At 39.1% G+C, this 21,911-nt stretch overlaps 1 protein-coding gene across 1 annotated transcript in view; it reads left to right on the top strand.

The window, feature by feature from the left end:
• Positions 1–18,895, top strand: part of ST8SIA4 (ST8 alpha-N-acetyl-neuraminide alpha-2,8-sialyltransferase 4) — a 50,874-nt gene extending 31,979 nt beyond the window's left edge. The window contains exon 5 of the mRNA XM_042864974.1: positions 14,795–18,895. Coding sequence (XP_042720908.1) covers positions 14,795–15,077 — 283 coding nt within the window. The 3' untranslated portion in view covers positions 15,078–18,895. The remainder of the gene's footprint in view (positions 1–14,794) is intronic.
• Positions 18,896–21,911: the final 3,016 nt, after the last annotated feature.

The raw sequence follows: 21,911 nt of genomic DNA on the forward strand, positions 1-21,911 counted from the left end.
GGTTGGTTTTTCAGGGTTTTTTTGTTCTTTTTTGTTTGTTTGTTTGTTTGTTTGTTCCTTCTACAAAGCTAGTAGTCATTTAAAAATCACAAAGGTTAGAGCCCAGAAGGCTGTTAAAGACAAGACCCAAGAAAGAGTACTTCTTTTGATGCTGCACTGTGTTCTCCCTTCTGAGCAGTGAGGTATACTTACTGGCAGCAGCTGAGAAGCTGGATGGCCACATGAATCTTCATAAGCTGTGAACATTCTGTAGAGACTGTGGGGCTGCTGTAAGGAATGGGTGTAAACTGGTGCTAGAAAAAGAGTGCGGGGCTTGACTTACAGATCCACCGATGACCACTGAGATTTCCACTGCCTGTAAAGGATTTATCTTGGGATTTTCTAGAGGATGTGAAGCTCTGTAGTTTGGATTTCTTAGAGACCCGAGGGACGTTTCGTATAGGAGCAGATCTGTAGGGTCAGTGCAGATTTTTTTTCAAATACTGGCCAATCATGACAAAGTTTTAGGTTTTTTTATATTTTTCTATGCTCTTTTTTGAAATATGTGGTATAACAGACAAATTGATGCAGGAAGCTGTCATGTTGGCAAATCTGGGAGGACGGCAATATAAATACAGGAAGTCTTTCTGGAAGAAAATCAAGCACTAATCTCCTTGCTCATTAATCATGGGAATTTGTGTTGGAAATCGCCTGAAAAATTTATCAGTGCAATCTGCAGCCTTTCTCATAGTCATCACATGCTAAATTATGACCCAGTGTAGTAGTGACTCAAACCATTTTTTTCTCAGTCTGTTGCATGTGCTTGTGAAACCAGTTGGAGGGCTTGGCAGAGCTCTGATTACATTTTATTTGCTGATAAGTAGCATTATGGTTGGCATTGTTCTAGCCGTGCATTCTAGCCGTGAAGCTAGAGCTTAACAGAATATGAAAAATGAACATTTTGCTCTTTAAATACACTGATTCTTTGGCATAGAATCATAGAATGGCCTGGATTGGAAGGGATCTCAAGGATCATCCAGCTCCAAACTCCCTGCGACAGGCAGGACTGTCAGCCACTAGATTAAGTACTAGATAGTTTGCCCAGAGCCCCATCCAACCTGGCCTTGAACACCTGCAGGGATGGGACATTTACAGTGTCTCTGAGCAACATACTCTTGAATCTATCAGTAAGAACTTCACCAGCATCTACTCTAAATCTTCCCTCCTTTACCTTAAAACTATTGCCCCTTGTCCTGTCACTGTCGACCTGTGTAAGAAGTTATTTCACTCCTGTTTGTAAACTCCTTTTAAATACTGAAAAGCCACAGTATGGGCTACAGTGTATTGTTAAAAAGTTTTTCATGTTTGATGGACTTTGTAAGGCTATGTCTCACTTCTCCTGATCTTTATATTAAGTTGTGATGGAACAAATTATTACTGTTCAATCACGTTCTTCAAAAAAGGCTTTAAAGAATGTTTTTTACCTGTTTGAAGTCTTGTGGAATCTTTATCTTAGGGAGTAGCTTCTACTTTCTTCTTATATGAAGTAGTTGTATTAGTATGAAGTCTGGTTCGTCTGCTTGACTAATTCATTGCAGCTGTGGGATTTATTATGGTAAAATCAATATCGTTTATATGCACTTGATTAATCTGCGCTATCTCATTGTACTGTTCAAATCTAAATGCCTGTAATGGATATATTATGTAGTAATTTCTAAAAGAGATACTTTAAATGTTATTGATTAAACCAAGAGGTCGGATTTTCTTCTATATACTTGATGGTAGTTGAGCAAATAAAACAAGTAACGTAGCACTGCACATGTTGATTTACTGTATCAACTGGGAGCTGATGTTAGACTGACTTCAGGCTTCAAGGGGAGTAGAGCACAAGCTGAAAGTGGTTTTACACTATCAGTCCAGTGAGCCGAATGCATCCTGAAGTAGTCTAATTTATATTCTAATTTCTCTTTTATTATTTTTTCTTTTATGGCCTTAACTAAGACGTAGAAAATTGTTTGCTCTTATTTTTAATTATTGTTTTGCTGTGCTGTTTTTTTCTTCTGTTACAAAAGCATTACTGCTGGAAACTAGATCTTCTTTTTCCTACTGATACGAATATTTGCTCTCTTGGTGAAAGACAAAATCGTTAGTGCAAGGTGTACCCCAGTAACATGGTGTTAAAATTTTCAGAGGAAAGAGATACTAATCAATTTGAAGTTGTAGAATACTTTGATTAAAATATTAAGAAGTCGGTATTTAAAAAAATAAGAAAAAGGCAACCTCTTCATGGCTGAGTGCCCCTGGCCCTCCCGCCCCACCGCGTGCTGCAGCTCCGTCCCGGGGCCGCTCCCACCCTTCTGGGGTGATGTCCACGGCCTGCATAGGGGTGGCCTGCTCCTCCGTGGGCCTCTCCTAGGCCATGGGGAGGTGCTACTCTGCACCCCAGGCACCTCCCACTCTTCTCTTGTGCTGTAGTCTTCATCTCTCTGTCCCGGCTGCTGCCAAAAGTCTTCCTACATAAGCCCAGTAAACTGTGTTAGGAGCGTCAGCTGGTGTCTTTCATGACAGAAACAAAGATAAGTGTTGAAGCTGGCGTGCAGTAGAAGACTAAATGTGTTCATTTTCAAAGGCTCAGTGCTATTTTAGGTGTAATGAGTTCCGAGGAGTTTAAATGACTTTTTAAAAATATATTCATGGATATTCTTTGCTATTATTGGTGGCTACACAAGCTTCTGCTTTCCTTTTCTATTTACTCAAGCAGCAGATCAGTTTTTCAAAATGTTTCAAGGTGAAAGCAGGAAGAAGATTTATGTCTGGGCAAACTCAGTGCTTGGAGGAGTAGGGAATACTGACTTGTGGCAGACAGGTATGTAAATAGAATCATAGAAATGCTCAGGTTGGAAAAGACCTTAAAGATCATCAAGACCAACTGCAGCCTAACCATACAACCCTAACAACTCTCCACTAAATCATGTCTCTGAGCAGATAAATACCTTGTTAGGAAAGTTGCAAGTGCAATGACTGCTTTCTGTGCTTTGAAAGTCCTGATGAAAACAGAAGTGATTGAGGTGACTTCCCAGAAGCTCATATATTTTGATAAAGGAAGAGGTTAAAAGGAACTGTGCAGACAGAGAAGTCCCGTTCAGGATTTTCTGTGAGAATGCTGGGCAGTTAAGCACAATCACAATGTGAAGACTAAGGTGTTCCACAGATGGAACAAAGTATTGTCCCATCAGCAAAATGTTTGCTCAGACATATTTTAAAAGTTGTTTTGAATGAGAGTTGCACCTCTTAATTCTTGACAGACTTAGTCTCAGAGGAGAGTAAGAATGATATCTCTTTCATTATAGAAGGGAAAAAATAAATATTATGTTGCTTTATTGAGTACAGTAGGCAAGTTTTAGTGAGAGACGTCAAAGAACATTTCAAACATGGTAGTTAGAATCATTAGGAAATGTCTTTGAGACTTTTATTGATACCATTTAAGTCAATAGTTAACTGTCATGTGTTTCTAGTGTGAATCAGAGGGGCATTTTTAAAGTAAATGTTCTGTTACTTTACTGTTCTTCATGGGAGCTTCTTAAAGCAATTGTACGTCAGATAAAAATAAACAGGGCTATTCTTGTGGCACACTAAGTATGCCCTAACTGCAAAAGAGCTCTCAGTACGTGTTGCCACGTGGGAAAAGATCTTTGTATGATATGGACATCCCATATATAGCACCAAATCTCCTACCCCACAGAGCAAATTCAGATTGTCCCCACTGTTTGTGAATTTCCAATTCCGTGGGAGCAGAAATCAAAATAACTTAATGTAGAACCATGGGATGGCTTGAGTTGGAAGGTTCCTTAAAGATCACACAGTTCCCTGCTGTGGACAGGTTGTCCAAGGTTGTGTTGGTCAGTTGCCAACTGAAAGCAACAGTTGAGCCTGCTTTTTTAGAGTGATGGCTTCTGGCTTTGGGATCTCAGCAGGAACTTCTTGTTCCTGTCTTCCAGGCCTTGCAAATTTAAATTAACAGATAAGAGGAAGCTAGGAGACTCCAGCTTTTATCTTGCCTTCACAGGATGCAGTGATATCATCTCCCAGTCTCCTTTCATTTGCTCCAAGGCCAAATCTTTAGCAAGTAAACACTGTTGGGCCCTCCCATTTGAAGGCTAACACAGAAATGCTTTCAGATATAAAACTGTCCACAAAGTGATCCTAATTGTCTCATGTTGGTTTGAGGCATTCCTTACCAGTCTCAACTCAAGCTGCCCAAGTCCACATCCAACCTAGTCTTGAATACCACCAGCAATGAGGCATCCACAGCTTCTCTGGGCAGCCTGTGCCAGTGCCTCACCACCCTATGAATACATAATTTCCTCCTATGTAACCTAAATCTCCCCTTTTATTTTCAAGCTGTTCCCCCTTGCGCTATTCCTATCTGCCTGTGTAAAAAGTTTGAGTACTGAAAGGTTGAAATGAAATCTCTCTGGAGCATTCTTCATGCTGAACAAGCCCAACTCCTTCAACCTTTCTTCATAGCAGAGGTGTTCCAGGCCTCTGGTCATCTTTGTGACCCTCCTCTGGAACCACATAAACAGTTACACATCTTCTTTGCTCTGAGGTCCCCAGCCTTGGATGCAATATTGCGGATGAGGCCTTACAACAGCACAGCAGAAGGGGGACAGTCCCCTTCCTCTTTCTGCTGGCCAGCCCTCTTTTGATGCAGCTCAGGATACAGTTGGCCTTCTGGACTGCAAGCACACACTGATGGCTCATGTCCAACTTTTCATCTGCCAGAATCCCCAGGTTCTTCTGCACAGGGCTGCTCTTGATGAGTTCTTCTCCCGTCTGTACTCAGATCCAGGATTACTCCAACAACAAGTGCAGCGCCTAATACTTGTGCTTGTTCATTTGGGCCGACTTTTCAAGCCTGTCCAGGTCCCTCTGGATGGCATTTCCGCCTTGTGTTATGTCAGCTGCACCACTAAGCATGGTGTCATCAGCAAACTTGCTGAGGGTACACTCAGTCCCACTGCCTGTATTTTTGGTTAATGAGCAAACCAGACAGAGCAGTGGTCTGAGATGAACCGCCTTAGGGAAACCACTCATAAACAATCACCTGGATACAGATCTGTTGACCAGAACACTATCTGTAACCATCCAACCAGCTCTTTATCCACCAAATATCCAACTTTCAAATCCATGTTTCTCTAACTTAGTGATAAGGATGTGGTATGGAACCTTGCAGAGGTCCAGGACAACATCAGTTGACCTTCCTCTTTCCACCCATGCCATCACTCCATCACAGAATGCCACCAGACTGATCAGGCATGGAAGTATTTCTGTTAGTATCTGACTTCAGTGATGTTGCCTGTATGTCACATGCATAACTCATAGAAGAATTTAAACTATTTCATCAAGAAATCTCTTCTGGCATGTTAACTGCTACAACATTTTCAAGTCAGTTCAAAACAACTGGCAGTCCACTAGCATGTAAATGAAACTCAAATTTAAGGTAGGTTATTGTCCTCATATCTGTCCAATCTCCTTTGCAAGTCTTATATTTAAACACGCTCATGCATCTATGTCAGTCACCTGACATATCCTTATTAAAGTTACTTCTGTGAAGTGGGCCTTCACTGTTATTGTCTCTTTAGAGAAATGTATCTGTATTTTCCAAAAAGGCAATTGATGTATATACAAAATAGGTTTGGAAATTTGCTTTATGTTCTCAGAGTACTTGTACTCGTCTGGTGTCTAAATAACGTGAATGATAGTATCTATATGAATAGCCATTAACGTTATTTTGCCTATTTGATCATTAATACACTGCTCATGGAATGAAAGTGAAACATCACTTTTCAGTTTCAGTCCCACTTGTAGCTGTCTTGAAAAGACCTCACTTTCCTACTGTGACATGTTTAGTGTTTTGGTAGCTGCATCAATTATCTTTTCACAGAAGCTCTTGGAGATGTCTCTTGTTAGTGCTATGAATAACTTACCATTTTGAAAGAAAAGTTACACAAGCATGGGCTAGTATCTCTGCACTCCTGTCATTTTCAGTTAGCCCAACAATTGAAATTTAGGGTAAGACTTAAAACTATAGTCTGGTTCTTTATGAACCTGCTAGAGCAGGATTGTGCACTGTTACTTTCTACAGGAATGCCAACAATTTCATTAGTGAAATCTAAAGTGAAACAGCTGCTATATCACGTTTTTCTTTCTTGTATAAAGGCTATTTAAAGATAATTGCAGTTGCTTTTTAAAAATATATGTAGAGAAGTATTCCAACTACTTCTGTAGATTGTGTGCAGAATCATAATAAATATGTATTGTTTATTGCTTAAATTGCACATTCACTTTTCTTTTTTATTCCGTAAGCTTCCTATTTCCTATTTCTCCTTTCTTCCAGAGTTTGCTATGTGCAGATGGAAAATACAAGTAACAATCAAATTCTTCAAAAAGGAAGATTTTCCTAATAGAAACCTTGACATTTCTTTTAAATTACTTCTAATAAAAGTATAATAGTGCCCACTTTCATTCCTATTGTTTCTTCCTTAGATCTTAAAGATCAACGATTTCATAGGCAGAGTGTACCCATAATAGTGTGAAAATAAGAGCATTTACCAGAGTTTCATAGCTAAGTGAAGAAATTCTCTCTTCAGTTGAAATATGTTTTGTACAAGCAGTTTTGTATTGAGGCACAAGTGTTTAGAAGAACAGCTTGTTTTTTGTTTTTTGTTTTTTTTTTTTTAATTTGGAATTTCTGATATAAAGTTCAACTTTTGCTCACACTGTGGAATATCTAACCATGACAGCTACAAGCAGGGTGTCCATTGCTTCAATGCTAAGCTTTGCAGTGGTGTGGCAGTGTGATGTTTTTTCAGCCTAATAAGATCCTGGCTTTGTAGATGTGTTTTGTGGTGGCCCTTGCCTGTTAAAAATTAGGCCCCACAGACGTACACTTATATTTTCTTTCAGAAGCTACTGAAACAGATGGAAGATACTGTCATCCATTCCCACTTTATTGTACAGTATTGGGTACAGAGTACTTGCAGAGGACCGGAAGACTTAAACTTTTTTCCCCTACATGTGACAAACTGAGGCCCATATTTTCTGCAGTCATGGTGTGTCATATATTTGTTAGCGGGCATTTCTGAGGAAACAGTTGTCTCTCTATTCTGCTGGAATGCTTCTGCATGATAATCAAAAACATGGGCATTTTTGAAAGTCCTTGTTTATGAATGAAGGGTCAATGTTTCTGCAGTTCGATCATATCACCTTAGTGCACTGAAATGTATGAGTTCCTTATAACATAATCTTACAGCTTAACATTAAAAAAGCCGTTGTCACTGATTCATCAGTGACCAAAAGAGGGGTATTTCCTTTCTTTTGCTGAATTTTCTTATTAAATATCTAAAGAGGCTTATTCATCTTTCAGTCTTGTTCCAAGCCAAGCTCAGTGTTTACTTTTTAGATATGAAAAGTGAAGGTCATCTCGTTTCAAATGAGAGTGTTTTGATGGCTTGGAAATACTGCTGAAGTGGGTCAAAGGTTGACACGTTGTCAGTCTTACAAGCATTCTGTAAAGTGCCTGAGAAGACTCTCTTCTTCATTTATAAAAATTTCTGCCTTATACTTCCAAATACTACGTGGTTTATGTCGCTGACAGCTGTGGAGGATTCCAGCTAAGATACCAAAATCTTTTCATGTATGAGCAAAGAGTTCATATGCTTACATGGTTTTAACTGGCAAGTGATTCTTAATTAACTGGCAAAAGAAATGCAGTGCTATGCAATGACTTGATACTTCTTTATCCTTAGCTCATCCTTTTCTTACGAGGTGATTTGCCATAAATTGATAAGGCTGCCTTGGGAGCAGATCATTCCTTTTTTTTTTTTTTGGAGACAGGAAATAGTAAGCTTCAATATGTTCTAAATTATTTTGCCACATCCAGAATAGACTATGTACACAGTGGTTAAATTTATGTGGAAAGATGGTAGAGCTTTGTGGCGGCCTGGAGGCCATGAGTACTGATATCTGGGGCGATATAATGTGTGTACCATGTACCATGGTCATATTCACCATTGATGTCATTGATTTTTTTCATTCTCTTTCACAGCAAAGTTTCCATGCAGAGTCCAAGCTTTTGAGCGGTCTTTTAAATCTTCTTCATAAGCAAAAATTTGAATTTGGAACTTAACAGTGTAAGATGATGGGATAATGGGAAAACAAAGAAAAAACAGTCCTTAATATTGATGTAGTTAATTAAGCTTAGTAGAAAGTGAATGACAGTTTGATGAATGTTTCATCTCTTCATTAAGCAACGATTTCTTTTGCTGAGGTAATTATGCATACTGTCTCAAAATACCGTACATTGAAAGATATAAGGCAGTCTCATGCAAACCCTCAGCAGTGTTTTCGTAGTGAATTAATACAGTTGAGAGGGTCAGATGAAGGGTTGTTTATATCATTGATGTGATTAATCCCACTGAAAACATGAAAGTTCAAAAAGAAGTAGCTGAGAACTAGCAGAGGCTTTATTCCTTCAGAGTCTGTTATTTTAACTAACGTCTTCTAGAAAATGAGCTAAATAAATTGAGTCTAGATCCTGCTTCACTGAAGATGGCGGAAGTTTCAGCTTTGACTTTAGACAGGCTAAAGTCAGACAACTGATTCAACTTTCCTTATTTGAGAATAATTACTTAAAATGACTACAGTTAGAAGCATCGTTTTATGGTAAGCTATGCAATGCTTCTGTGACAAGATACGTCTTCAATACAGATTGCTATTTGTAACATGCCATCCAACATGACATCCAACGTGACATCCAACCAGATTCTGGGTCTAAGACCCTGTCTTCTCTCTAAACTGTCTGCTGAAGTAGATTCTTTCCTTGCTTGCTGTCATATGGGTACTGAATGCCAACTGGATGGAAATGTTAAACACAGAGGAGGTGCCAAGCTGTGCTCTTGAGGCCAGCAGCTTAGCAGATCTGTGAGAAGGAACTTCATCTGCGACCCAGTGTTTGTCAGCTTCTGAGTTTCACTCTTTTTAGTAGGTTAGATGTTGTCATACTATTTAATGTCTACTATTTAATGGATGCACAGCCTTTATATTGCAGTCTTTTTGTGTAGGTCATTAAAATCCTGTTTGTCCCCTTTTTCAAGCTACTCCAGTTTCTTTGTCTTCATACAGAAATAACTTTTTTTTTTTTTTTTAATTATTTTGAAAGAATGTAATTGAGACAGTGTGGAAGCTCTGGCTTCTTCTTGTAATACTATATAAATGTATATACATTTATATACATTTATATACTTTATATAAGTACTATATGAAATGTAAAGCTCAGTTAAAAGTATTCTCTCAATTTAGTGGCTTTAGAAAGAGAAGAATTTCACTGCCAGACAAGCGTACAAAAGCAGTTTCACACTGAAACTGACATACCTATCTATGAACAGAGATTGATAAGTAATCTTTAGGAGCTGTTTGGACTTACATACTTTTTTGTTTCTTCCTGTTCAATCCTGATCCAAGAAAACAGTTAAAAATGCACTGAAATACACACATCCAGATTCTGATCTAGCATGCTGGGCAACACTATTGAATTTGGTACACAGATAGTAAAAGCGTTAAATATGCTAAATTATGAGGTAATTTAACATAGCCCATCAGTTCAGATTTTCTTTGTAAACTCAGTAGAGCCTAGGAAAAGCACATATCATGTTCTAATGTAGTCAGAATTTATCCATTCCACAGCAGCAGAGAAAATAATAGTCATCTAGATTCTCCATTTAATGTAATGAAGATTGACATCAGTTGTTTCATGTATTTGTCATTGTGAAAAGATCATTTGTTCACTATCTTTTAAACAGATGTCTATATTTTTGATTGTTTATTTGAATTTTTGTCTGCAAGAAGTCTTGACCAGGTAGCAATATGCTATTCAATTAACATTTCCTCTGAAATCATGCTTTTAATACTGCATTCCATTTTTATAAATGCAAAGGTATTTTGCTAGATGTAAATGGAAGTCTGGGGGTTTTGACTGCAAATTAAACTACAGGTGATACTTTCATGTGGGAGAAGCAAGTTCAATATGTTTAAAGGCCAAAATACTGACATTTCGTAAACACATAAGACAAGCATGTATTTTACCAGTGATTATTATGTGTATAATATTGATGTATCTCACATTCATTAGGGCAGACTTTTACTTCTTCATTTGTTTTCTGCTGTGGAAGGAATTTTGGAGCTCATACTCATTTCCTTTAAAATTCTATTTGTTTTTCCAGATGATAACAAATTACAAAAGCATACTGCTGACACAAGATTTAAGACCAGTGTAGAGTACACCTGGTTTGTAACTTGTACTGCGTGTTACCGCTCTGTTCCCAGTGTCAAAGGATTGATAATAGCAATTGGAGAGTTGTGTAGCTGGGTGGGAATAACCATTTTGACAGAAAATTTACTATCTGATCCAAGCAGAAATGTTTTATATTATATTCTGCTCACATTCTGCTTTTCATTTTGCTTCGCTTTATTTCAATTTCTTTCATGCGAGGTTGAGTTAAACCATTTCACGGTTAAACCAAAAAGATGAGTATTTGTAAGGATGTAAAGGCATCATGAAATGTTGTGAAGAAATAGAAATATGCTCAAAAGTAGATTTAGAAAGTCCTAATCTCAAGAACTCTGAGAATTTCTTGACTTCAGTAGTCACAAATTCGTAAGCTCTTATTTTTTAATATAATTTTATTGATTCTGATGGAGGTACAGCAAGTATGGGATAGGAACTTCTAGGTAGAGAAAAGTTTTCCTACTTCTCTATATGTAGTTGAAAGCCTTCTTGCAGTTCCTGAAATAACAATAATTGACCTGCAAATATCTCACAGTACGAAGGTATCTTGAATTACAGATAAGATAGAAGAGCTTTGTCTTGTTGACTCACAGGTAGCTCATGACCAGTTCTGAACACTACATGCACCTCTGAAGAAGTACATGAGTTGTTCGATTTTATCTAATCCTCTAATTTTGCCCATGCCATTTGCATTCACTGCAGCAGTGTTTTATCTATTCCACAATATCAGACAATTGTGTTACCTTCTTGATAATAAGTGCAGTCAGTACCACATTTGAACTGCAGAGCTTGGATATCTTTTTCATGTTTAAGAGAAACCAAAGAGAGAAATTTACTTTTTCTGTGACAAGCAGAAAAGAAGACGAGCTTTTAAGTCCTAAAATCATGAAATGCTCTTCATTATGTCTTTAATACTTCTGTACAGAAGCTCTCAGTTAGAAGTTTTTGTGGCCCTCTCAGTTATTAAGATACATCCATTTACTGTTCCCTTTCCTCTCTGCAGTAATCATCTTGTAAGGTTGAAATTCAGTTTGAATAATGGCAGTTGTAGGCTATTGTAGTAGATACATCAAGTCTGATTACTGTTTGGCTAGAGACAGTCGTGTAGGTAGCTGACTACATGTAATTAGAGCAGTTACAAAATTATTTCTGAAGATATAAATTCCAATTTATATGAATATTAGAAAGTTTTACTTTCAGTCTGTTCTACTATATCTATGATACAAACTGCCAAAAGTGCTAAGCTTAGTTTTTTCAAAAACTTTTCTACAAGCAAACTTTCAAAAGTAACAGTAATAAAAAATCATAGGATCATTGGTCACAAATAAAACCCTTAAAGTCTTCTAGTCGAACCATCAACCTAACACAGCTGAGTCCACCACTAAACCTTGTCTCTAAGTGCCACAGGAGACAAATGACAGCTCTACGACTTACCTGGTCATCCCGTTCCAGTGCCTAAATATCCCTTCCATTCTTAATATCCAGTCTAAATCTTCCCTGATGCAACTTGAGTGGTTCCCCTTATACTGTCACGTATCACCTGTGTAAAAAGATGGACATCCTTCTTGCTACAGCCTCCTATCAAGTGATTAGAGGGAGTGTTGAGGTCTTCCCTCAGTCTCCTCCACACTGAATAACCTTATAACCCTCATCCACTCCTTGTAAGTCTTCTTTTGTAGTCCATTCACCAGCTTCGTTGCACTTCTCTGAATATATTCAAGTGACTCAGTATGCATCTTTTAAGAAGTCCAAAACTGAATGCTGCATTCAAGGTGTGGTCTTACCAGAGCTGAGTACAGGGGGACAATCACTTCTCCAGTGTATGCGGCCACTGTATGTCTGATACAAGCCAGGCTACTACTGACTCATGTCAAACAAAATCAGTAAGAGTCTCTCCTTTAACTTGTCCTGTTTTAAAAATGTTGTATCAGTTTCTCAGAGTAGGAAGTGAATGCTTAGCTTTATATGTCAGGAGCTTTTGTCTCAAAGCTCAAGTTCATGAAAAATGGTGTGCAGTACATTCAGTACATTGGTCATTTGTACTCGTAACTATTCCGCACTGTATTTGCCTCTTAACTGCACTTATTACTGTGCTACCTTTTTTTTTACAGTCAAACAAAATTCTGACTCATTTGCTTTGTTGTCTTTGGTGAGACAGTCAGCTTAGAATTGCTTTCTGCTCGTAGATTCCTTCAGCTTTCAAAAAAGTAACTGAGTACAATGGAAAATAATCTCATTCACACATATCTTTGATTCAAAGACATTAGCCTGTAGGGCCTGTGTTTTTGGAAAAGGGAAACTGAAGAGGCCAGGTGCAATGCAAAGATTATTATTAATGTTATATAGCATCTGTTGCTTTTGAGTCTGTTCAGTGTTTGGTTAAAAACATGCTCTTGTTTTTTGTCATTTGGGTGAGAGTAATTTTGCTGTTTCTCTAAACGCTTTTAATATGATACTATCTAAGCTTCAACCTTATTATAACTGTTTAACACAAGACTAACTCTGTGCTGGTAAGGCTAATCTCCTTTGACCCCTTCTAAGAGTGTAGTGATACAGTGCAATGGTTTAGATTTGTGTGGCAGTGCTGTATAAGGACTTGATTATTTTTCTGGTTTTACAGCTTCTTGTTCCCACAGTTTGACCAGTACAGCTATGTGTGTGGCTGATGTTTATCTGGACCAGCAGAATGACCAGGTTTAAATGTCTAAGTGCCCTTCTTTTTCTGTAACTCTGTTGAATCAAGGATGGGAAAATTATGTTAGCAATAATAATAGAATGGCATTAGTTTATTGAAGTCTAATTTTTAAAGATTAAGCATGTAAAACAATTTTGGTAGTGAATTTTGAAGATACCAAAGTGAGTTACGTGCCAGAATCCTGACCAGTTTCTATGTGCCTTCTGTATCCACCTGCCACTTATGTCTTTGAAAACTACCTGCAGCTTTTAAGCTGCCAATCAAATGTTGTTATTGCTTCAGAAGAGTAACAGTCCTGTAGTTTTAGGTGGGTCTGTGTGCTGTTGAGTACAAAATCAAACCATGTCACAATTATAAATGCAAGATTTTGAGTTTTTCCAGAGACTGCTGTTCGAAAATAGGAAGCTCTAAGTACTTCCAAGCAAACTAATTAAAGCTAAATTTGTATTTAGTTACAAACATTGTATTTACCTTTGTTTATATTTCTCTATATTTAGTCAAATAATCTGTGAAGTAATTGCAAGGCTAATCAGATATTCAGTGTAGGGTTGATTTGATGAGGTGAATTGGATACTGCATGGGGTGAAAGCCTATGACAAGAGCTATGTTTCCTGATCACAGCATCAAGGATGTTAATGGAAGTTTTCTAGCAGTTGCCGACATTGTGGGTTCTTATCAGAGTTGAAGCCTGAAAGGGAAACTTAATTTAGCTACCCTTTCTCCAGCACTGTCGTTTTTCTTCCTGGTGGTATAAAGGCATATTACATATAGTGTCACTGATTATGATCTCAGTTTAGAGAGAAGAAAGAGACTTGTTTGTTTGATGGGGAAAATGGATGTTTAAAAAATGAATAGATAAAAATAAGTGTAGAATCACAGAACCATAGAATGGTTTGAATTGGAAAGGACCTTAAAAATGATCCAGTTCTGATCTCCCTGCCATGAACAGAGACATCTTCCAACAGCTCAGGCTGCCCAGAGCCCCATCCAGCCTGTCCTTGAGTGCCTCCAGGGTTGTGGCATCCACAGCGTCTCTGGGCAGCTGTGCCAGGGCCTCACCGCCCTCTGAGTAAAGGATTTCCTCTTAGCATCTAACCTCAGTCTCCCCTCCTTTAGTTTAAAACCATTATCTCTTGTCCTGTCACTATAGGCCCTGGAAAAAAATGTCTCCATACATTTCTTAATGGGTGCTGTAAGTAAAGTGCAGAAAAACTGTAGTTAGGTCTCTCCAAAGCCTTCTCTTTTCTAGACTGAACAAGCCCAGCTGTCTCAACATTTCTTCACAGGGGATGTGCTCCAGCCATATGATTGTGTCTGTGGCCCTCCTCTGGACCCAGTCTTGACAGTCCATGTCTTTCTTCTGTTGATCTCTCAACCTGTTAGCTGCAATTCTTTCACTGCAGCCAGCAATACAGTTTGCTTTCTGTGCTGCAAGCTCACATTGTCAGTTTGAGTACTTCACAGTGTGATATAGTGCAGCGCAGAGCACTGCTCCTCCAGTTCCTTCCCATCAGAACTGCTGTCAGTCCATTTTTGTGCTTTGTATTGCCCCAGCTCATGTGCAGGACTTGGATTGCATTTGCCTTTGTTGAACTTTATGATATTTATCCGTGCACACCTCTCAAACGTGCTCCAGATGGCATCCCTTCCTTCCAATATTTCAGCTGCTCCACCAGTTTGTTTTTGTCTCTGAGCACTTTCTCATGATTTACATGATTTATTCACTGGAAGTTGTATGAGAGGATTTTAATGTACTTTTTTTTTCTTTGCAGCTACTGGCTGACAAACAAGGTCCACATCAAACGACCCAGCACTGGTCTCCTCATGTACACACTTGCTACCAGATTTTGTGATGAAATTCACCTGTATGGATTTTGGCCATTCCCAAAGGATTTACATGGAAAACCAGTCAAATATCATTATTACGATGATCTGAAGTATCGCTACTTTTCTAATGCCAGTCCTCACAGGATGCCATTAGAGTTTAAAACGTTATATGTATTACATAACAGAGGAGCACTTAAGTTAACAACAGGGAAATGTGTACAGCAATAAAGCACATGTGAAGTACAGTAAGAAGTTTGGAATATGCTCTTCATCATAAAGATGCTGTGGAATGGCAGTGGGATCCCAGTGAGGATATGCTTCAATACCCTTTCAGCCATTGGAAAAAGGAATTTTATCAGAATTACATAACCAGCTATTATACCTGCAAAGTGCTATAAAACTAAGCTATTTTGACTGCAAGGGTTCAAGTAAGTGCCACTTTCACTAAGAACAAAGTTTGAATGTATACTCAGTAGTGTTTACAGTATCCAATGATACATTCATCATGAATTAAAGAAAAAAAAATATAGCCTGCTTACTGCTGACTTACCACTGTGGTCAGAAAGAAGACATCACCTGGGGACAACATATTTTCTTCTGTAAAGAAACTAGGCTTTGGCAGAAAAATATATATATATATCATGATGGAATTGAGTAGAGAAAGTGAAATCCATAAGGTCAAACAAGTAAATGCATTTAGTCAGGGGACTGTTTCTGATCTTGTATTATAACCTGAGCTTTTGTTGCTGTTTTTCTTATGGCTGTTGGTTGGGTTTTGTTGCTTTTGAGTAATTGAATCCTTAAAGGATTTTGAGGATGTAATGAGTAATTAAAAGTAAATATTTTATGGAATTGTCTTAGGAAAAAAAAAAAAACCCTACAAAAAATAAACACAAAAAAACATAAAGGTAGGAGGGTGTAGGGAAACATAAAATACTGTGTCAGTTGTTATTGTGTTGTAGCCTACTGTCACACAACTCTTAACCTCTCAATTGTTTTTCTAGCTACAGCTGTCAATACGTGGAAGCACTCAGAGATAGGTCGTTTGAGCCATTTTTTTAAGAGTGTTTCTGTTGTGTTCATATTTGAAGACATTTACAAAAAGGTGCCCTTATTTTTGGTACCAAAGATTACTCTTACAGTGTATACACCTTTTTCCTTGAAGAAATAAAGTAGATTTAACAATGTTTCTTTGCTGCTGAGGGGAACGTGTTTAAGTTTTTGAACTGTGCATCTCAAAAGTGAAGACTTTGCCTATATAATTTCGTTCTTCAGAAAAATCTGCAAGAGTAAAGAAATTGTTTCATACATTGAAATATATATGTGATTTTTATTCCCAATTGAATGGAAAATACGAAGTCTAAAGAAACTCAGGTGTCACAGTGGAATATGGTTAAAGAGGAAGATGTCCAGTTAAATGGAAAATAAATGAACTGCAGATCAAAAAGTTCTTTTAAAGCTCACATTTCTAATGTGTTGGATGATAACCCCATCTGATATACCTCTTTTCTATCAACTTGATGTTCTGATGGATAATTCTCTGAAATAACACAGAGCTGCATTATTTTACACTGATTTTTCTGAGCATCAACTTTGTTTATCCATGAAATTCAGAATTCTTTCCCTCTTTCAGAAATGAAGAGGATATAGGAGGGCATGGGAGAGTCAGTAAAACATACAACAATATGCAGTACATGTGTGCATACAGTATGTTTTAGCTCTTCAGGAGCAGGTGAAGTAAAAACACTATGGTTTCACCCTTTTCATGTAAGGCTGGACTAAGGAGATGGATGCCAGGAGTATTTTCTTGTGATGTTTTCAGCTCTAGGTTAGATTTTCATCTCCAGTGATGTTTGGTTTATCTATCCTAGTTTGAGCAATATGTAGCATGGCACTAACAAATATTACTAGTTAAAAACACCACTTGTTAACTACTTTTCTTTTTATGTATTCACATATATTTCATCACACGTGGCTAGAGGTCTCTGATTATACCATTTTAGTAGATTAAATCACTGCCTTTTAGACAGTTTTGCTAAAAGTTGATGAGAAACAGAAATTATTGTGCTTTACCTAGGACAGAGTAGCATCTTTCCTTATTCACCTGGACAATTTACTTCAGCTATATACAGAGGTGTGGGATAAGATCCTAACGTGAACACCACTGAAACGAAGGCATGACTAGGAACTAAGTAGCAGTACTTAGTAGAATGTAGAATGTTTAGAAGGTAGAATGTTTACCTTGATATTGATCAGCCACAGAATGTTCTGTGTACACTGTGAAAACTTGCAGTTTAGGACAAGATATTTCCTTAATAGAAGGTGGGCATATTAATATTGTTTCCCAACAGCTAGTGTCAAGTTTTTGAAATGCATTTTGTGCACATTGACTTTCCCTTGGTGAATTCACAGATGCCAGTCTCGCAGAAGCTCAGAAGAGCATCTAGTGAGCTTCATCTGTTCCTCCAGGAATGTTTTTTCTTGGAAGTGGTGTTAGTCTATCAGCAAAAAGAGAATTCAAGTAAATCAAAGTAAAAACTGTGCTGCAAGCTGTCCATTTTGAATTAGTTTGTGACAGTGGTTACCAGTTGCTCTAGGTTGACCTGAGTTGCGATGTACCCTGGAGTTTTCCTGGTAGGTTTAATGGCCTTGGTTGTTAGCCCTGTTACTGCTAGGGAGCTGTAGCAGTGGACTCTGCAAACATCTTTTCTCACCTTTCCTTTAGACCTGCTTCTGTATTGCTGTAGGATCTTTGTACATGTCTCTCCTGGCATCCCAGGTCCCGGGTCACCTGTATGACTTTTTCCCTACTGTTGACCTAGTGGAGAAGCCAAGGTACCCCAAATGCTTAGCAGCTGCATAAGGACTTTACAGTGGAATATATTTCACCTACTGATCCTTCTCAGTGCAGCGGTGAACAACTCAAACCTCCATACCTCCAAACCTCCATAGATCATTTCTGTTTTTCTATAAATATTCATACCTTCTGTGTTCCCTATCAGATAACAGGCTTTATTAAAATTGCTACTTCTATCATCCAACACCACCCACAACAAACATGAAGTAGATAGCATAAAAAGAAAGATACCTAATATTGTGATGATCATCTGTGGAATACCCATTGACTGAGTGTTCCTCAAATTTATCCTCCCATAAGCCATGGTAATTGCCAGCCATATTTTTAAAATATATGTTAAAAATAAGAACCAGGAGCTACATCAGGACAGCCCTGCATATTTTTCCAAATCTTATCGCAGCTCTACATTGAAGAACTCAATTTCATTCATGTAGATTTATTACAAATTGTTTAACATCGTGTATATTAATGTTGCTGTGGCAGTCTTTCTCTTATATTTCATAAAGATAATATGAATATATGCTATATAAATACCTTTCATTGTTAGGTTTTCAGCTTTGGGAAAATTCTTTCTCTCTCAGCTCTGAGCCACTCTCCACTGAACCTTTCAGACTTCGGCTTGTTTACGCAGTACAATGTCTAGTAAAAACTATCATTAGTTTGTTAAACAAGAGAATCAGTACATGCCTGAGGTCAGCACCTTTTTTTTTTTTTTTTTTTAAACTTTCTTTTTTCAATTGATTGCAATTTGAAGAAAAACAGGTGTAGGTTCAGAACATTTTATTAGTCTTTGATCTGAAAAAAGTGCTGAGCACTCCTTACAGTGACTTTCCTGGAGAGATGTGTCCGGGATTTAGATGGGGATCTAGATTAGCATATTTCAGGATATTAATCTGAAATTGCACGTTATTTATTTTTAAGAGCACTGTTACTGTGTGTTGGGAAAAGCACAATTGTTCTAAATGTAGATAAAATAAAGGAAGAGCGTTTACAGAGAGCATCATTCCTGCACAGTACTACTGCTACTGAGCATATGTAACACAATTTCTGTGGTTTAAAGTATTGAAATGTATTCTGTCAGAATTGTCATGTTTGACACTTTAATATTATTCCAAGTACAGCTATTGGGGATTGTTTTCTTATTTGTACAACTGTAAAAATAAAGATTTTTTTTTTCATTTTTCTGCTATATTCTACTCCATATTCCTTTCTAATACAGTGTTGATAAGACTTTTCAATTATGTGCAAATTGTGAAGATAAGTGGGAGAGTCTCTTCTCCTTTAAGGGTGTGTGATTGAGGACTTTCTCAGCACAAAAGTGGACATTAAGAAAAGGTGGAAGCCATAAACAAGAACACAGACAGACACAGATTTGATCCACACATGGTAACAGAAGCAGTCATGCTGCTTGTTAATGTGGAGTGTGAAAGTATTTATTGCAGTATGATGATCTGATTGAGGACCTTGTTAAGTAGGATGCCAAGGAAAGGGGGAAGCAATAAAATATACGAAGGCACAAACCTGGTATACAAATGTAACAGAGACAAGAACAAGAAACCAGCTTGGTCACTCACACTAACTGATGGGTTGGCAAGAAACTGCACACAAAGTAGGTCTTTGCAGCTGATAAGGATGTAGATGTGAGGGTCCAGGATGTCAGAGGGGGTCAGTGGCACTGTGTCAGCTGACAAGGTGGCCTGTAAGGGAAGGGGACAGGGGTCAGCAAAATGGGGAGCAGATAGAAGAGATAGGTAGGAAGGGGCTGGTTGCATGTGAATCCTTGCCAGTCAGTACGTTTGTCTGCCTGAGGTCTGCGTCTGATCACCACAGCCTGTTCTGTCTCTATTAAATCCTCTCTCGATAATCTCTCTGTGTGATCTCAGTCTCTGTCTCACACGTGTTGGAGTGTCAAGGATTGGGTGCCGGCTCCTGGGGAAGGAATGAATGGACGGGGTGCCAGGCCCCAGTGTCAAACTGGGGGCATCAGGCAGCTGGGGGTGCACAGGCAGGTGAGAAGCCCGGAGAGGCTGTGCCACAGAGGGGCTGTGCTGTTCTGTGCTGGGAGCGGAGGGTGTGTGAGTGCTGATGATATCGCAGGGATGTTGCATGTGGGCCTGCAGCAGGGCCTGCTGGCTCTGCCATCCCCAGGGTCAGAGGCTGTGCCCCTCAGATGTGGGGTCCTATGTGTGGGGCTGCTGGGGGCAGCATTTGGGCTGGAGCCAGCTGTACAGCAGCCAGGCAGCCAGCAGCCTGAGGCAGAGCAGGTGGAGGAAGCTGCCATGTTCCTTCAATCACTTAGCAGTAAGTTAAGTGCAGTAAGTTACCTGCACTCTAGTATCTGAACTTTGTCATGGCTTAAAATGAGAAAGCTGGGTCATGGTTTATACTTAGTATCCGTCTGCCAGTATCCCTCAGCTGAAGCTGATCATTTCTGCCAGCAGCCCAGTTCAGTGGTTCCAGGCCTGGTCACCAGTTCTCCACATGTGTTTGATAAAATTACCCATGGACACCCACCCATCAGTGCCTCCAAGAACCAGGGTTGGCGTCAGGTTATCTTCACAGACTCATTTCTTCCATCTGGCACGGTTAGACTGCTTTGGGATAAAACAATCCAGGTACTTGCTTATAACCAAATCTGTAATGAAGGGATGAAATACATAGAAAGCAGTTGGACAACAAAACTTCAGGACCCAGCCATCTTGTTTTCAAAGGCTTAAGGTTGGAAAAAAAGTGACTACTGTCAGGCCTGTTACTTCTTGGTGCTGCAGCATAGGCGGAATTACCATCTTGCAGGAGCAACTAACGCCTTCAGCATGAATCCCAGTGAGACAGTTTCAGAATGGGACTTCCAGAATCCAGAAGAGGAAAAGTGGTTTCCACCATTGTAATGAGGGGTGAGCAACCTTGTGCTGGAGAAACAGCACAAGGATTTAGGGGATTAACAAAGTGTGGACAGAGGCTTAGCAATGACTACTGGTTATAGGATAAGGGAAGCTGTTAAAAGCAGGGGATTGCTTCATGCAGCTGAGGCTGTATACTGACAGGATCAAAAACTCTGCCAGTGTGGTAAATACCAGGAGGGGGCAAACAGGAGAGGTAGGTGATTTACTTACAGATAAAAAGTGGAAGAACACAAGTTGGTCTCACTCATTCTCATACTTTCAAATTCTCAAGCACTCAAAGCCTGTCTGTGACACACAAGAAGACTGTCCTGCTGCCCTGCATGCACTAGGGCTCTGGCTACAGCTACAAACCCTGCCTTGGGCCCCAACCATACTTAGCGACAGGAAGAAAAGATTGATTAATCTTTTCAACACTCCCATCAGAGTTCTTAAATTCCCCAATTGATAGACATACAGACATATATCCAAGGCATAAATTTAGGTTTGGGTTGGTTGACTCCAAATCTTCTTTTGCAGGTCTCTACACCTTTTTCCTTGGAAGGCTGCTGCAGGACATGCTTTCAGAAGTGTTTAGAAAACGTCATGACATCTTTGGCAGTTTCCTCTGAATGTGGGAAAATTCAGAGGAATGGAAGCCATGAGAGGTGCTGCTGTGCCAATTGCGGGCGCACATGCAGTGTGCAAATGGGAGATATGGAGGTGTAGAAGAAAGGTTGTCAGTGGGCAGCACATGGCAGTTCTGACAAGGCAATGGCACTCAGACTTGGGCTGTTAAAATCACCCCAAGAGATGGAGGCCTTGAGCTAAAAGGCTTTGATCTCTTGGAGTCATCCAGGGAGACTGTTTCACCTGCAACAGTTAGTCTCCAGCTGGAGCAGGAGGCAAAGGGGCTCTGCTCCCCAAACAGTACTCCTGACCTGAGGGCAGTGAGTGGGACCCATGGGCATCTCACCCTGACTATGGCATTTCTTTTTTGTTACTTGAACAGAATTCTTTTCAGCATGAGTATCTCCATATGGTGAGGGACAGTGGGAGCTGCTAGCTGGGCACTGAATAAAACCCCGTTTTAGGGAGGTCTCATATTTTATTTTCCTCTGAGTACTATTTTCTCTTTTTATGTTTAGTTTTCCACTTTCCTTCCAGTTTGTGTGGGAAAGATGAAACTAATCCCAATCATGGACCTAATGATGTCAAAATTCAACCTCAATTGCTTTTCTAAATTTTACCACTTATCCTTTGCCACATCAAAGCACTGCACCAAACATTTCAATGCAGGAATTTCTTTCGAAAGCAAAACAGGAC

This window comes from Lagopus leucura, unplaced genomic scaffold (assembly GCF_019238085.1).
Source record: "Lagopus leucura isolate 7727_CA_CO unplaced genomic scaffold, USGS_WTPT01 Super-Scaffold_774, whole genome shotgun sequence".
NCBI lineage: Eukaryota > Metazoa > Chordata > Aves > Galliformes > Phasianidae > Lagopus > Lagopus leucura.